This window comes from Penicillium expansum, assembly GCF_000769745.1.
Source record: "Penicillium expansum strain MD-8 chromosome Unknown contig106, whole genome shotgun sequence".
NCBI lineage: Eukaryota > Fungi > Ascomycota > Eurotiomycetes > Eurotiales > Aspergillaceae > Penicillium > Penicillium expansum.
The window spans coordinates 126785-144138 of record NW_015971230.1 but is presented as its reverse complement, the minus strand read 5'-3'; the positions used below and the strand labels follow the sequence as shown (position 1 = coordinate 144138).

The window sequence follows — 17354 nt, the reverse complement described above, 5'->3', positions numbered from 1 at the left end:
GAGCCACCTACGTGTAATTTGTAGTAGTAAACATTGGAGCATCCGGAGGGCGGTCAGGTATACCTCCAATATAGATAGAAGATGTATGAACTTGAATTAACAGCACTTCTCTCAGATTAATCTGACAAACAAGATGCCAGCAAGTTTGCTATCTCTATTTCACTTTGGTTTCTCTTTCTTTATATTTCCTACTTACAAACACTGCATCTGAAAGAGGCGATCTGGTAAGCCCCCGTATCACGTGACCGCCCATAAGCGACACCTCAGCAACGACAGCAGCGGCCTCCTGAGGTCACTTCCGCATCTACCAGATCTCTACCCCCCCGCCTCTTTTCATACATCTTCTTCTTCTTTTCTTTTTTTCTTCCTCGTGACATTCGCATTTCATCACCCCTTTTCATCATACTTCAATTCTTCAGCCTTCTTTGCGTGGCGTTTCATTCGGCGGACTAGGTCGTACTGCGGCCTACGTAAATATGGCACCTCTCCCTATCAAGTTCACAGAGCTGGTCAATGTACGTGGTTACCCCTCATCTCTATCTCATAACGATTGAAGCTTTGAAACTGACCTGCGCTTGAATTCTACAGTTGACCTCTGTCGGCATTGCGGTATGTACATTCAACCATGATTACCGGCGATGTTTCGTGATGAGGTCGAGCTTCGAGACGGATGCACCGGCCGCGCCTCGCAATATGCCTGGATATCTTCGGACTGTTACTAACGTTTATACTTACAGCCGGCATCAATTGGCTTCACTTCATGTGTAAGTTGTCTACTGTCGCTTTGCGACTGACCCTCAAAACATGGGTGACAAGGCCCGGCTAACTTTACAATCTTTCGCTTTAGACACTAGAATCTGATCACTACGTCTGTGTTCGTCAAAAGCTGGATGAGGATAGCAAACCAGAAGTTATCATTATCGACCTCAAGAACAACAATGAAGTTCTACGACGCCCCATCAACGCCGACAGTGCGATCATGCATTGGAACAAGAACATCATCGCCTTGAAGGCTCAGGGCCGCACCATTCAGATCTTTGACCTTGGCGCGCGGCAAAAGCTGAAGTCGGCGAATATGAACGAAGATATTGTCTACTGGAAGTGGTTCAGCGAAAGGTCCCTCGGTCTGGTCACCGACTCAGCAGTCTACCACTGGGATGTCTACGATGCCACACAGCAGAACCCCGTCAAGGTGTTCGATCGACTTCCCAACCTTGCAGTATGTGATTTGCGATGTGGAGATAATAATGGGAGCCTAGTATGCTAATCTGCGGGCGCTATTTAGGGATGCCAAATTATCAACTACCGCGTCAACGCCGAGGAGAAGTGGATGGTTGTGGTCGGTATTAGCCAGCAGCAGGGCCGGGTCGTCGGATCGATGCAGCTTTACTCAAAGGAGCGCGGGATCTCTCAGTTTATCGAAGGTCACGCCGCCTCTTTCGCCAACATTACCGTCGAGGGCTCCCCCCTACCTCACAGCCTCTTCACTTTCGCAGTTCGTACCCAAACGGGCGCCAAGCTGCAAATCGCCGAAATCGACCACCAAGAACCCAACCCTCGCTTCCAGAAGAAGGCCGTCGAGGTGTACTTCCCACAAGAGGCAGTCAATGATTTCCCTGTCGCAATGCAGGTGTCCAGCAAGTACGACGTGGTCTACCTTGTTACGAAATACGGCTTCATCCACCTTTATGATCTCGAGACTGGCACTTGTATTTTCATGAACCGCATCTCCAGCGAGACGATCTTCACTACGACTCCGGATTCTGAGGGAGCCGGTCTGGTCGGCGTGAACCGCAAGGGCCAGGTCCTGGCCGTTAGCGTTGACGAAACCAATATTATCCAGTACCTCATGGAGAACCCCGCCATGTCTGGTCTTGCTATCAAACTTGCCTCGAAGGCCGGCCTTCCAGGCGCGGACCACCTGTACCAGCAGCAGTTTGACTCTCTTATGGCCTCGCAGGATTACGCTGAAGCCGCCAAGATTGCCGCCAACTCTCCCCGTGGTTTCCTCCGCACTCTGGAAACCATCAACCGTTTCAAGAGCGCTCCTCAAACTGGTCAAATGTCGGTTATCTTGCAGTACTTCGGTATGCTACTGGATAAGGGTTCGCTTAACAAGTACGAAAGTGTTGAGCTTGTCCGACCTGTCCTACAGCAGAACCGCAAGCACTTGCTTGAGAAGTGGATGCAGGAAAAGAAGCTAGAGGGCTCTGAGGAGCTTGGTGACATTATTCGGCCATACGACATGTCCCTTGCCCTGACCGTTTATCTTCAAGCTAATGTTCCCCACAAGGTTGTTGCTGGATTCGCCGAGACTGGTCAGTTCGACAAGATCCTTGCATACTCTAAGCAAGCTGGATACCAGCCAGACTACACCCAGCTGCTCCAGCACATTGTTCGCGTCAACCCTGAGAAGGGTGCCGAATTTGCTACCCAGCTCGCTAATGAAGAAAGCGGCGCATTGGTTGACCTTGACCGCGTTGTCGACGTGTTCCTGTCACAGAACATGATCCAGCAGGCCACTTCGTTCCTCCTGGACGCTCTCAAGGATAACAAGCCCGAGCATGGCCATCTGCAAACTCGTCTTCTGGAGATGAACCTCGTCAACGCCCCCCAGGTCGCAGACGCCATCCTCGGCAACGAGATTTTCACACACTTTGACCGTCCTCGTATCGCCCAGCTTTGCGAGAACGCCGGTCTCATCCAGCGTGCTCTGGAAAACTCGGATGACCCGGCTGTAATCAAGCGCAACATTGTTCGCACTGACAAGCTGAGCCCCGAGTGGCTGATGAGCTACTTCGGTCGTTTGTCTGTGGAGCAGACTCTCGACTGCATGGACACCATGCTGGAGTCGAACATTCGCCAGAACCTGCAGTCTGTGGTCCAGATTGCCACCAAGTTCTCTGACCTTCTTGGTGCTAACCGCCTGATCGATCTTTTCGAGAAATACCGCACTGCTGAGGGTCTTTACTACTACCTAGGAAGCATTGTCAACCTCAGCGAGGACCCTGAGGTGCACTTCAAGTACATCGAGGCTGCCACCGCCATGAACCAGGTCACCGAGGTTGAGCGTATTTGCCGTGAAAGCAACTATTACAACCCCGAGAAGGTCAAGAACTTCCTGAAGGAAGCCCGCCTGACAGAGCAGCTCCCCCTGATCATCGTTTGTGACCGTTTCAACTTTATCCACGATCTGGTCCTGTACCTCTACCAGAATCAACAGTTCAAGTCGATCGAGGTTTATGTCCAGCGCGTCAACCCTGGCCGTGCCCCTTCTGTTGTTGGTGGTTTGCTCGATGTTGACTGCGAGGAAAGCATCATCAAGAATCTGCTTTCGACTGTTGACCCATCTGTCATCCCCATTGACGAGCTCGTTACTGAGGTCGAGAGCCGAAACCGCCTTAAGTTGCTTCTGCCTTTCCTCGAGGCCACTCTTGCCACTGGCAACCAGCAGCAGGCTGTCTACAACGCTCTTGCGAAGATCTACATTGACAGCAACAACGACCCAGAGAAGTTCCTCAAGGAGAACGACCAGTACGACACCCTCATTGTTGGAAAGTACTGCGAGAAGCGTGATCCCAACCTGGCGTACATTGCCTACAGCAAGGGCCAGAACGATCTGGAGCTCATTAGCATCACCAACGAGAACTCCATGTTCCGTGCCCAAGCTCGTTACCTTGTTGAGCGTGCCGATCCCGAGATCTGGACCTTTGTCCTCAGCGAGAACAATGAGGGCCGGCGTTCTCTTGTGGACCAGGTCATTGCCACCGCGGTTCCCGAATCCACCGAACCTGAGAAGGTGTCTGTCGCAGTCAAGTCGTTCCTTGAGGCCGATCTGCCCGGCGAGCTGATTGAGCTGCTCGAGAAGATCATTCTGGAGCCCTCTCCTTTCAGTGATAACACCAGCTTGCAGAACCTCTTGATGCTGACTGCTGCCAAGGCTGACAAGAGCCGCCTGATGGACTACATTCACCAGCTCAACGAGTTCTCCGCTGATGAGATTGCTGAAATGTGTATCAGCGTTGGTCTGTACGAGGAGGCCTTTGAAATCTACAAGAAGGTTAACAACTACCTTGCCGCCGTCAACGTGCTTGTGGAGAACATTGTCAGCATTGACCGAGCTCAAGAGTTCGCTGAGCGTGTCGAGCTGTCCGAGGTTTGGAGCAAGGTTGCCAAGGCCCAGCTCGATGGTCTTCGTGTGACTGATTCCATTGAGTCCTACATCCGTGCTGAGGACCCGTCCAACTACCACGAGGTGATTGAGACTGCAACTCACGCAGGCAAGGACGAGGATCTCGTCAAGTTCCTTCGCATGGCCCGCAAGACGCTGCGTGAGCCGGCTATTGATACTTCTCTTGCTTTCTGCTTTGCCCGCCTAGACCAGCTTGCTGAGCTCGAGGACTTCCTCCGCACTACCAATGTTGCGGACATTGAAGCTTCCGGTGACAAGGCTTATGCTGAAGGCTTCCACCATGCTGCCAAGATTTTCTTCACGAACATCTCTAACTGGGCTAAGTTGGCGACTACCTTGGTTCACCTTGAGGACTACCAGGCTGCAGTGGAGTGTGCCCGCAAGGCCAACAGCGTCAAGGTCTGGAAGCAGGTCAACGAGGCTTGTGTTGAGAAGAAGGAATTCCGTCTCGCCCAGATTTGCGGTCTCAACCTGATTGTTCACGCCGAAGAGCTGCAGAGCCTTGTTCGCCAGTACGAGCGCAATGGTTACTTCGATGAACTGATCGCTGTCTTGGAGGCAGGTCTTGGTCTCGAGCGGGCTCACATGGGTATGTTCACTGAGCTTGGCATTGCTCTGTCCAAGTACCACCCAGACCGTGTCATGGAGCACCTGAAGCTCTTCTGGTCCCGCATCAACATCCCCAAGATGATACGGGCCTCCGAGGAAGCCAATCTCTGGCCGGAGCTGGTGTTCCTGTACTGCCACTACGATGAATGGGACAATGCTGCTCTCGCTATGATGGAGCGTGCAGCCGATGCCTGGGAACACCACTCGTTCAAGGACATTGTCGTCAAGGTTGCCAACTTGGAGATTTACTACCGGGCGCTGAACTTCTACCTTCAGGAGCAGCCCCTTCTGCTCACTGATCTGCTTCAAGTTCTGACCGCTCGCATCGATGTGAACCGTGTTGTTCGCATCTTCCAGAGCTCTGACAACATTCCCCTGATCAAGCCTTTCTTGCTCAATGTCCAGTCCCAGAACAAGCGGGCCGTCAACGACGCTATCAACGAGCTTCTGATTGAGGAGGAGGACCACAAGTTGCTCAAGGACTCTGTCGACCAGAATGACAACTTTGATGCTGTGGCTCTCGCCCAGCGCCTTGAGAAGCACGACCTAATTTTCTTCCGCCAAATTGCCGCCAACATTTACCGCAACAACAAGCGCTGGGATAAGTCGATCGCACTCTCTAAGCAGGATAAGCTCTACAAAGATGCCATTGAGACCGCTGCTATCTCCGCCAAACCCGAGATTGTAGAGGATCTTCTCCGCTACGTAAGTTTCCTAACTTTGACATTTCCTGAGGCTTTACTAATTGGAACTAGTTTGTCGATATTGGTAGCCGCGAGTGCTACGTTGGCATGCTTTATGCCTGCTACGACCTCATCCGCCCCGACGTCATCATGGAGATCTCATGGCGCAAGGGTCTTCACGACTTCACTATGCCCTTCATGATCAACTTCCTCTGCGAGCAGACCCGATCGATCGAGATGCTCAAGAAGGACAACGAGGAGCGCAAGAACCGCGAGAAGACCACTCGCACAGAGGAGGACAACACTCCCATCTTGCAGGGCTCACGGCTCATGCTGACCCAGGGCCCTCAGTCCAACGGCGCCGGTCTCACACCCCAGGCGACTGGGTATCGTGGATTCTAGAACCGTGCACCGTATTTGCTTTTGATTCTCCGTTTCTCTTGCATTTGTAACATACAGCGGAAATGATGCCTCGAGGTTGCAAAAGGAACGATTTTCATATGGGGGATGGTTACGCCAAGAGCGTGCCATAGGAGGAACTCATGACAACCCATTAATCTTGCTTTCTGATATTTTTTTTTTTTTACTTCGCCCGCATGTATTTGATAAGTTTGCGTTTTTCTTTTTTAATGCTTTTAACAGTCTGGGCCATGGCCCGATATTCGGTAATAGCATTGCGATTTCCCTAGTCTTTTTTCTGCTCACCGCAGTAACCTCAGTAATTCCCTGTTTTTCCATAATTCCGAGGCTGCCAAGGGTGTGCCTACGCGGATCCATTCGAGCATAGGGGTCTTCGGTGAAGAATGTAGTACCGCCAAGACGCCAAGGTAAATCATCTGCAACTATGCATTATTTGTCCCCATGAGATTGAAGGTGAATCTTCCTGCCGATCACTCACTGCCTTATCAAGTTTTAGCTTTGCCCATGAGGTGCGATGGCAGGTTAGCATTGGACGGTGTTTCAGGTTGTATAGGCTATGAGATGCTGTCCCGTTCCCCACTCTCCTTACACCTCGGCACGAACAAGTAAGCATAATTTACGTTTCTTTTTTTAGCTTCTGTGATACCTACGGAACTACCGATGGTATACAAACGCACAGCATAGTGTTCCACAGTTCCGACAAGCTGAGGCTACCGAATTCCCCTCTCGGCCCGGACAAAGGGAAAGGCTCAATTGCTGCAGGTGAGACTTGGCCCCGCGGGGAAGAATCATGCAGCCAGCAAGGGCCACCGGTGGAAGGAAGGGGCAGGATTTCTCCGTCGGGGATGCGAGATCACGCAGAAGTGTGACCAAAAGGACAAAAGGACCCTTAGGAGTTCATGCTGACGAGTTCATGTCAACGGCTCGGGGAAACTTCCAAGGTTAGCGGGCTAGAAGATAAGCGCTTCGAGCGGTGGTTTTCCGTCGGGGATGCGAGTCCATGCAAGAGTGTGACCAGCAGATCGTAGGGGCTAATCCTGATGAGTTTGATGTCAATCGCTCGGGGGAACTTCCTGGGTTGGATGGTGGTGGAAGATAAGCGTATCGAGCGGTGATTGCACAGCTTTCCAGATCTCTCAGTGCAGAAACCCAAAATGGAAGCTTATCAGCCAAGAGAAGAGCAAGGGCGTTGCAAGTTTCTCTGGGCACTGCAAGAATAAGTATGTTGTAGGCAATGGTAAAACATACGGAGTAGATCAGGTTGCATTCTCCCAGCTTGTGGTGCTCACAATGGAATAGCTCGGGGTGTATAGAGCATCCTTGGCAATCTAATGCCAATGGCGTCGGAATGTCGCTTTTTTGCGTAAGATCTCCCAGATTGGTAGTACCTGTCATACAAAGCGGGAGATCCCCCCCAGGAGTGCCAAGTAGAATGTTTTATAAGATTGAATTTGGGAGAGTGANAGGGGGGGGGGGGGGGATGATCTAGGTCATAGTCCCGACACAAATCAAATAGCGTCATGGGATTGCCCCTATCGGCCCGCCAAAATCCTTTTAGATCATTTTAGTGGACGCATGACCGATCAAAGATTTTATTTAACCTTGGAAATATCTGTCGGGTAAATATATGAGTCAGATCGGACCATTCAAGCTGGGCGCATAGTAAATTATGTCGATATCGGCTCGGTCACATCTTGCCCGAATGGGGAGAGAGAAAAGAGGACCTTGTATGTTGTAATCGAATTAGTCCGATCCACTTCTCGCTCTGCACATGTGTTTGTCGAGAGTTCTCCGAGTCTCCCCCGGACTTTTCCCTCCTTTTTTAGTTTCCCGCGAATATCCGCGTAGCTACGAATCAATGGCTTTATGTCATTCCTAGATGTTGACGTTTATCCCGAGGGCCCGAGGTAGATTGGCGGAAAGACTTACCTAAACCACCCGAAGTTTATCGTGCAAGGGCTATGAGTTATCGTGCAAGAAATGGGGAGTTGTCCGGGGTAGGGAATAATAGGAATATAGTATAGTTACTAGGGTTAGTACATGAAGTACGGAGTAGATTAGTATGAGTACGGAGTACAAAAGGGTAAGCCCCGCATAGATTTAACAAATTACATTATTTCTTGAATTGGATAATTGGATTAGGATAAATTCCATTATTTCAATATCTCATTATTGGAATATTTGAATATTTTGAATATTATTCTATTCGATTTGATCATTTTCTCAATTTCTAGGCATCTCCGGTGTGCCGGTGAACCTGTATGTACTTGTTACCTCATTCCTGGAGTCAATCATCTCCCCCCGGAAAGTATCTGTGACATGTAGATCGGCCTGTGATTCCCCTCTTTATCTAAACCCCCCTCCCCCCCCCTTCCAACCTTCTACTCTTTTTTTTTTTTGTGTTTCTATTTCATCTCTTAAACAACAACCCTACTATCAATTTCTATTCAATTTCTATTATATAGCTCCTGTTGCTTATACTGAGAAACAGTGCGAGCGATTGTGCAGTGAACTGCCGAAACCGGCCTGAAATTGGATCCGGATAGCTCCCCCCAGCTTTTTATAGTGAGTCACCGCCCTCTGCTTTTTACACCGGGACAAACCTTGGAAGGTCTGGAGTGAACCTCTCATCTAATTAAATCCTCTCTAGTAAACCACTACCCCCCTTGTAACCTATCTCCCCCCCCTCTCATCACATACATTCACAATGGCTGCCCCGCACCGCCAACCGGAGGATGCCATTGATGAGTCCGACTTCATTGAGGATCACAATGAGCACCACCAGGACTCAGTCCACCGTCGTCTGCGGGCCAACTCGACTATTATGCACTTCCAAAAGATTCTAGTCGCCAATCGTGGTGAAATCCCCATCCGTATCTTCCGTACCGCACACGAACTGTCCCTCCAGACGGTCGCAGTCTTCTCACACGAAGATCGTCTTTCAATGCATCGCCAAAAGGCCGATGAGGCTTACATGATCGGTCACCGGGGCCAATATACCCCCGTCGGTGCTTATCTGGCCGGTGATGAGATCATCAAGATCGCCATCGAGCACGGTGTCCACCTGATCCACCCTGGCTACGGTTTCCTTTCAGAGAACGCCGACTTTGCCCGGAAGGTCGAGAAGGCTGGCATTGTGTTCGTCGGTCCTACCCCTGAAACTATCGATGCCCTTGGTGACAAGGTTTCTGCCCGCCGCGCTGCTATCAAGTGCAATGTCCCCGTTGTCCCTGGAACTCCGGGCCCCGTCGAGCGCTTTGAAGAGGTCAAGTCCTTCACCGATGAATTTGGCTTCCCCATCATTATTAAGGCTGCCTTTGGTGGTGGTGGTCGTGGTATGCGTGTTGTGCGTAACCAGGCTGAGCTGCGTGACTCTTTCGAGCGTGCTACCTCCGAGGCTCGCACCGCCTTCGGTAACGGTACCGTCTTCGTCGAGCGTTTCCTTGACCAGCCTAAGCACATCGAGGTTCAGCTTCTCGGTGATAACCAGGGCAACGTTGTCCACCTCTTCGAACGTGATTGCTCCGTCCAACGTCGCCACCAGAAGGTCGTTGAGATTGCTCCTGCCAAGGACCTTCCCGTCGATGTTCGTGATAAGATCTTGTCTGATGCCGTGAAATTGGCCAAGTCAGTTCGGTACCGCAACGCGGGTACTGCTGAGTTCCTTGTCTGTGGCAATGAGCACTACTTCATCGAGATCAACCCTAGAATTCAAGTCGAGCACACTATTACCGAGGAAATCACCGGTATTGATATTGTGGCCGCCCAGATTCAGATTGCTGCTGGTGCAACCCTTGAACAACTTGGCCTTACCCAGGACCGCATCTCTACTCGCGGTTTCGCCATTCAGTGCCGTATCACTACTGAGGACCCTGCCAAGGGCTTCTCTCCCGACACTGGTAAGATCGAGGTCTACCGCTCTGCGGGTGGTAATGGAATCCGTCTGGACGGTGGTAACGGCTTTGCTGGTGCCATTATTACTCCCCACTACGACTCTATGCTGGTCAAGTGCACTTGCCGTGGCTCAACCTACGAGATCGTCCGCCGCAAGATGCTGCGTGCTCTGGTTGAGTTCCGTATCCGCGGTGTCAAGACCAACATTCCTTTCCTTGCTTCGCTCCTGAGCCACCCCGTATTCATCGATGGTACTTGCTGGACTACATTCATTGATGACACCCCTGAGCTGTTTGCCCTCGTCGGCAGCCAGAACCGTGCCCAGAAGCTGCTCGCTTACCTGGGTGACGTTGCTGTCAACGGCAGCAGCATCAAGGGCCAGATCGGCGAGCCCAAGTTCAAGGGCGAGATCATCCGGCCCGTTCTCAACGATGCCGCAGGCAAGCCTATTGACATCTCCACGCCCTGCACCAAGGGCTGGAAGCAGATCTTGGACAGCCAAGGCCCTGAGGCCTTCGCTCGCGCTGTGCGCGCCAACAAGGGCTGCTTGATCATGGACACCACCTGGCGTGATGCCCACCAGTCGTTGCTTGCTACCCGTGTGCGAACAATTGATATGCTGAACATCGCTACTGAGACCAGCCACGCATTGAGCAACGCTTACTCGCTCGAGTGCTGGGGTGGAGCCACCTTCGATGTGGCCATGCGATTCCTCTACGAGGATCCTTGGGACAGACTTCGCAAGATGCGCAAGGCCGTCCCCAACATTCCCTTCCAGATGCTGCTGCGTGGTGCCAACGGTGTCGCCTACTCTTCCCTCCCCGATAACGCTATCTACCACTTCTGTAAGCAGGCCAAGAAGTACGGTGTCGATATCTTCCGTGTCTTCGATGCCCTGAACGACCTTGACCAGCTCGAGGTCGGTGTTAAGGCCGTCCACGAGGCTGGTGGTGTCGTTGAGGCAACCATGTGCTACAGTGGTGACATGCTGAACCCCAAGAAGAAGTACAGCTTGGAGTACTACCTGGGTCTGGTGGACAAGATCGTCGAGATGCGTCCTCACGTCCTTGGAATCAAGGATATGGCTGGTGTGCTCAAGCCCCAGGCTGCCCGTCTGCTGATCGGCTCCATCCGCAAGCGCTACCCCGATCTCCCCATCCACGTTCACACCCACGACTCCGCCGGAACCGGTGTTGCCTCCATGATTGCCTGTGCCGAGGCTGGTGCTGATGCCGTGGATGCCGCTACCGACAGTCTGTCCGGTATGACCTCGCAGCCCAGCATTGGTGCTCTCCTTTCTTCGCTGCAGGGTACCGAGCACGACCCCAAGCTGGACCTGGGCCATGTCCGCGCTCTTGACAGCTACTGGGCTCAGCTCCGTCTGCTCTACTCTCCCTTCGAGGCTGGTCTGACTGGCCCCGACCCCGAGGTCTACGAGCACGAGATCCCCGGTGGCCAGCTGACCAACCTGATCTTCCAGGCCAGCCAGTTGGGTCTTGGACAGCAGTGGGCTGAGACCAAGAAGGCCTATGAGGTGGCCAACGAGTTGCTGGGCGACATTGTCAAGGTCACCCCCTCCTCCAAGGTCTGTGGTGACTTTGCCTCCTGGATTGTCAGCAACAAGCTGTCCGCCCAGGACGTGCTCGACCGTGCCGATCAACTCGATTTCCCTGGATCCGTGTTGGAGTTCTTCGAAGGTCTGATGGGTCAGCCCTACGGCGGCTTCCCCGAGCCTTTGCGTACCAAGGCCCTGCGCGGCCGTCGCAAGCTCGACAAGCGCCCCGGTCTTTACCTGGAGCCCATGGATCTCATCAAGATCAAGAACGACATCCGCGAGAAGTTCGGCACTGCCACCGAGTGCGACGTCGCCAGTTATGCCATGTACCCCAAGGTGTTCGAGGACTACCGTAAGTTCGTGGCCAAGTTCGGTGATCTTTCCGTTCTGCCAACCCGCTACTTCCTTGCCCGTCCCGAGATTGGCGAGGAGTTCCACGTCGAGCTGGAGAAGGGTAAGGTCCTGATCCTGAAGTTGCTCGCCATCGGTCCTCTCTCCGAGCAGACCGGCCAGCGCGAGGTCTTCTACGAGGTCAACGGTGAAGTCCGCCAGGTTAGTGTCGATGACCAGAAGGCCTCGATCGAGAACCTCGCCCGTGCCAAGGCCGACCCCACAGATAGCAGCCAGGTCGGCGCTCCCATGAGCGGTGTCGTGGTTGAGATCCGCATCCACGATGGCCACGATGTCAAGAAGGGTGATCCTATTGCGGTGCTGAGCGCCATGAAGATGGTATGTTATTATCTCTTGTTTCTCTTATTACAGACATGAATATGTTTCTAACTCTCATCTAGGAAATGGTGATCTCCGCCCCACACAGTGGAAAGGTGTCCGGCCTCCAGGTCAAGGAGGGCGACTCCGTCGATGGCCAGGACCTGATCTGCAGGATCAGCAAGGCGTAAAAGCATAGTGTCTTTGTACTACCGAACCATGCACGATTTGTGATGCGTGATGTGATTTGAATGATTTCTCAGCGTTTTTAGTTCTTTATGGTTTTTGAGTTCATCTCTGGATTAAGGCAATTTGCTGTTCTAGCTTATTCGGAATCAAACAGTATTCTGTTCAAAATATTTCAAAGTCATAATCTGTCTTCCCCCACAGATCTTTAACTATAGATCTAGCTCCGCGGACTTGTGCCGTTCCTCCTGTGGGACATATTCCGGTCTGTCAACCATCCTATAACTTAAGAAAAGGATGACCAAATTTATCAGCACAACTTTTTGCCTTGGGAAGCCAATGAATCGTAATATTTTGACCGAACTACACATTTTCTTTCCATGCAAAATACTGATATGTGAAGTAAACTGTGAACAGTGCCACAAGAAATGATCCGAGGCCGAAAGCAGATGAACTGTCTGAGGTTGTCAGTGCGTAGATAGTTACGCTTAATCCAATGATTAGGAGCGTGATGAACATTGAAAGTAGAACCACAGTCCAGTTCAAACATTCATTCACATGAATCCCCCATCCAGTGACTTTCATCCCGCCAGATCCAGGCAAACGTGATAATGGATCTCGAATCTTTTTAGGAAACCTGGTGATCCAAAAGTTGTCGCTGTGAGGTCCCGGTTTTAGCAGGTGGTTTAGGGGTATGTAGGCCATTTCTACATCGTCCAGTGGAACTGGGTCATAGAGATATCGTCCTTCCTCAACCTCAACTTTTGGTGGCATTCTTTTGGTCTGAAACCACATGGGAAGGCATCTCATTCCGATAGGTACTAGCTGAAACTGCAACGTGTTAGTGTCCTCGGTGTCCTGATGTTTCAAGATATGACGTGCTATAATACATTCTTACCTGCACAAAATCCCCAGATTCAATCCGGTAAAGACGCATTTGGTGAACATGGCGGAGAATCACAGAGAGACTGAAAAATTTCGATAGGTATGGTAGTCTTGGTATCCGCGTCGAAATGGTATTCGCAAAGTTGGAGAGCAACTGTGGAATTATAGATGTTACTCTAAATTCAGAGTTTTCACGAGCTTTTTTATACTCTATCAAAATTTGCTCGAAGAGGTGCTGGTCATTTGTCAAAGAGGCCACTTCAACGTGCGATAGGACCGTCGAATCCTTTGTGTTAATACACAAGAGAAGGAATTTGGAGTCCGGATCGCTTGCACTGGTAACGAGAGAGTTTCCACGTTGTGTGGATTGCGATAAGTAAGGATCTATGGGGATGTATCGTGTTGAACGGCGGCTAAAAGTCTCACCGATATTACTCAAATGAACTTGAGCTGGAGTTTCCAGATGATTGTGAATAGATCCGGTCTGTTCTTGGGCCTGGACCGCACGGCTGCTAGCGAGAAGCTTCTGCCTGAACCTGTCAATACCACCTGCTGATAATTCCCTGACATCAAGATATGTGAACTTTCCACAGCCCTGTAATATCATTAGCCCGCCGTAGTGTACCAAAAGAAAGACGACATACGCATAGATACGGGATTCGTTGGTAACCAGCCGCTGGGGGGGAATATATCGCCAGAAAGCGAAACCACCATGGTGGCGAGTGCCATTGAAGAGCAGCATCGTTTCGACGAAGAACATCTCTACGGATTTTGTCGTTCCAATCCGGAGAAAATGGCTCCTCCCTGATGCCGTGGTCGGCAGCATATTGTAGTCTACCCTGTATGCTAGCATCTAGGCCGAAGGAGCGCATGACATCAACGCAAGATAGTGAATCTAGCAAAACATTAGTATCAAATCATTTTCAATGGTGGGTTGACAAACTCGGTGGGACATCATATAAACTTCCTATGGGAGAACCTTGATCCTCACCATGCTTTGGCTCACCAGAATTTACCATCTGGATGTCATTATAACTGCCAGGGTAATGCGTAATTTTCTCCTCGCTTTGAACTCCATGACCAGCTCTCCTTTTACTTTCCAGCCACCGTTGAAATTCTAGTTTTAGATCAGAGAATGCCTGTGTTGACACCAAGAATTCTTTAACCCTCTCAAGTGAAGCTATTGTAGTGGATTCTGTATCACTTAGATCGCTGCCCACAGACGACTCGTCACCATCAGCGTCTCGGTCTGTGCGACCACCTGTGTGTGACTCTATCCACTCATTGACTCGAGTCAATTCCGATGGAGCTGCTTTTGAATTCTTTTCGAGAGATAAACCGGGGTTATTCTCCATGAGATCTATACGGACTTCAACTGCTGTCTGCCGTGCGGACAACCGAACAAAATGCGCTGCTTCACGTTGAATTTCATTGCATGCTTCGCGGCTTAACCCCGAACCATACCGCTTCAGCATACGTGAAAAATTTCTTTGGAACCTTTCAAAGCCGACCTTTGAGATGGCTGTTTTATATAGACTCATCAACTGGTCATCATTCAAGAGTAAACGAGCTAATTCATGAATAGCGGTTGTTATTTCAGGCTGAGATGATTGCCAGGATGAACTAGATTCCGCTGAAAAAATGCTTTCAATATCAGTCTCATGAAAACCAACTGAGCTATTGGTTTCATCGTCATTGTTGTAGTCATTGTGTTGTGGGCTTCCAGTTTCTGTGAAGTGCTGTTGTTGAAAACCATATGCTCGGTACGAGCTCTGACTGATGCCTTCAATTCGCAATTTATCTGCACGGTGCTATGTGAGAAAAGAACTATTGATTGGCGACCAATCTGATGTATACTATACTTACTAAACACATCTCCCGCCAGATTCTCTTGCAAAAAATGGCCCTCAGGAATATAGCCTAGCAGCTCTTTAGCATATGATGCTGCTGCTAAGGCCGCGTATCCTTGCCACTGTCGGTTCTTGTGCGAATCGGCGTAATCAGATATACCGCGGATGAAGATGCAGGGGAAATCTGTCATCAAACCAGCTGCCTCCGTTTCAAAGCACAAAGCATCGCTTTCCAGCCTTAGCTGCTCTCGTATCCGACCATCCTTGATAATGGTATTCCCAGATGCAATGATACCATAGTGCGGTTCTGGAACATTGCTCTCGCGTTTGTTTCTTATCTCTTCCCAATCTGTAAGACATTCGTCACAGTTGCTCATAGTCGCCGGGTGATTATAATTTGCTTTGAATAATCTATCATGATATGCACTAGGTCGGGCAAATGTTTTGTGGGTCCGCGAGGTTCTTTTAATGGCGCTTTCCATATACTCAGGGTAGCGCAGATCATCTGTTAGCTCACTAGCTCTCATCATATCAACCGCTTTTAAAAGTACTGTAGGAGGAGTATTCAATGAGGCAGTTTGATGAAAGTGACTTCCCACTCCAGCTCTCCCCATATCGTACTGCAGCACTCCGCCACAAATGCCCTGGGGGTAGCTTATCACGATATCTCCAAGCCGTATATCATGAGCAGCCGACGGAAGCCCCCCCCCAGTACCGATAATCAGCCCAATGCGAAGTGAATTGGAAAATGTTTGTACCATGTTGATTGCGACGGTGGCAGCCGAGGTAGTTCCGTAAGTTCCTCCAGGGAGGCAGGCGATCACGACATTATGTTTGCCGATTCGGCCTAAGATATAGGTGTTAAGGTCTGTCATATCTTGATCATCAAGTCTTCCAAAGCGTTCATCCAACATTTCCTGAGCTGCGGCGGCCTCAATTGGCAGCGCGCATATCCAACCGATGTGGAATGCTTCTCGTGGTGGACTGAATACTGCATTTATCGAACCATGGTTTATTCCAATCTGGAGCCCACTGTTGTTTTCGAACGATCTCGATGCCATATCGAAAAAAGTGCCTCGTGGGTAGTTTAAGGGAGGGCCATTGTCTGACATTCAGCTGAAAGGAGGGGCACGTTCTTAGCTGCTTCATCAGGTGACCCTGCAGCGCTAAGAAAGGGAATCAGAGTAGTAGGCAGTCCCCATCGAGCACTCTGTGTGGGAGGGAATAGCAGCTTCTCTGAAATTAGATTGACCCGTATTAGATCACCCCAACCAAGCACAGCGCGCAATAACCAGCCAGGTCCCCTCCAGTCCCCCCCCCNCCCCCCCCCCCCCCCCCCAAATAAGAGCCCGCTTTGACACCGCTACTCCCTACAAATAGTTACATATAAGTCAGGATATGATACTTACTATAATCAAGCTAGCACAGGATGTTTCAGTGTTTGCAACCGCTGTTTTCCGAGGTCCGCAACTTCGAGATAGGCACCTAAGCTCCTAGGACCTGCGAGGTCACAAGATCACGTAAACTTACTAATACCTAGTCCTAGTGTGATACAAAAGGGACCAGATATTTTCTTATTGGATGCCCGAGGTACCGTGTATATAAGCCGTAATTATAGGGGCCTCACTTGCACGTTGTCTGGCTACCTCAGATGGCTATGATGCTGACTAGCCCCGAGGGGTAATACTAGCATCCCCCGGATCTTTCGCGCAAATCATGTCACCTACTAACCAAGTAGATGGTGTGATTCTCACCCCTCAACGGTCGTCCAGCGCCCTTACCAAAGCTCTCCTCTATCAACGTCTAGACTTCTCTTCCCACCATGGCGCCAAGAAACCCCTATCAGTGTGAATACTGGAAGGGAGGGGACTTAGATATAGCTTTTTTTTCGGCGACGTTTTAGTCGCTAGTAGAAGCAAGGGGAATAACTGTACAACATATAAGTCGAGCTTTGATGTTACAGGGTAGTAGGCGGCCAAAGGGTGGCTAGACGTCTAAAGTTATTGGTGTAGAAAGGCAGCCGTTTCCGACCTCAAAAGCGGTCATTTTCGGCGTCAATCCCACAGGTCCCCTTATTCTAGATGTAAATGTGTTGTTAGGCATTGCCTTTGTGTTTCGTTATAACTTGGGATACCTAGGTTGGGGGCCCATACACCTTATCAATTGAGAAAACAAGATTTTAGACTTCGGGTCATACAGTAACAGACATACCTAGTGTATCAATACAATGCTGATCTCAATTTCTATTCGTGGTAGTATACCGAACAACATCTTAAGGTGATGGCAATCAACTGATATGCGCTTCACTCCGCACCCGCACCCGCACTCGAACATGCGGCCGCACCCGCACCTCGTTATTTGACTGACGCATA

At 50.5% G+C, this 17354-nt stretch overlaps 3 protein-coding genes across 3 annotated transcripts; 2 read left to right on the top strand and 1 right to left on the bottom strand.

Moving 5' to 3' along the window:
• Nucleotides 1-476: 476 nt before the first annotated feature.
• On the top strand, nucleotides 477-5886 carry PEX2_034620 (uncharacterized protein; the record flags this gene model as incomplete). Its single annotated transcript, XM_016740737.1, has 6 exons — nucleotides 477-515; nucleotides 589-609; nucleotides 738-764; nucleotides 848-1219; nucleotides 1286-5506; nucleotides 5557-5886. 6 exons carry the CDS (start codon nucleotides 477-479, stop codon nucleotides 5884-5886), a joined length of 5010 nt encoding a protein of 1669 aa, XP_016601350.1.
• A 2725-nt stretch (nucleotides 5887-8611) lies between these two features.
• PEX2_034610 (pyruvate carboxylase) lies at nucleotides 8612-12252 on the top strand (the record flags this gene model as incomplete). Its single annotated transcript, XM_016740736.1, has 2 exons — nucleotides 8612-12082; nucleotides 12145-12252. 2 exons carry the CDS (start codon nucleotides 8612-8614, stop codon nucleotides 12250-12252), a joined length of 3579 nt encoding a protein of 1192 aa, XP_016601349.1.
• Nucleotides 12253-12610: 358 nt separating this feature from the next.
• Nucleotides 12611-16043, bottom strand: PEX2_034600 (uncharacterized protein; the record flags this gene model as incomplete). The annotated part of the gene is made up of 5 exons (XM_016740735.1): nucleotides 12611-13078; nucleotides 13146-13727; nucleotides 13777-14027; nucleotides 14139-14702; nucleotides 14999-16043. 5 exons carry the CDS (start codon nucleotides 16041-16043, stop codon nucleotides 12611-12613), a joined length of 2910 nt encoding a protein of 969 aa, XP_016601348.1.
• Nucleotides 16044-17354: the final 1311 nt, after the last annotated feature.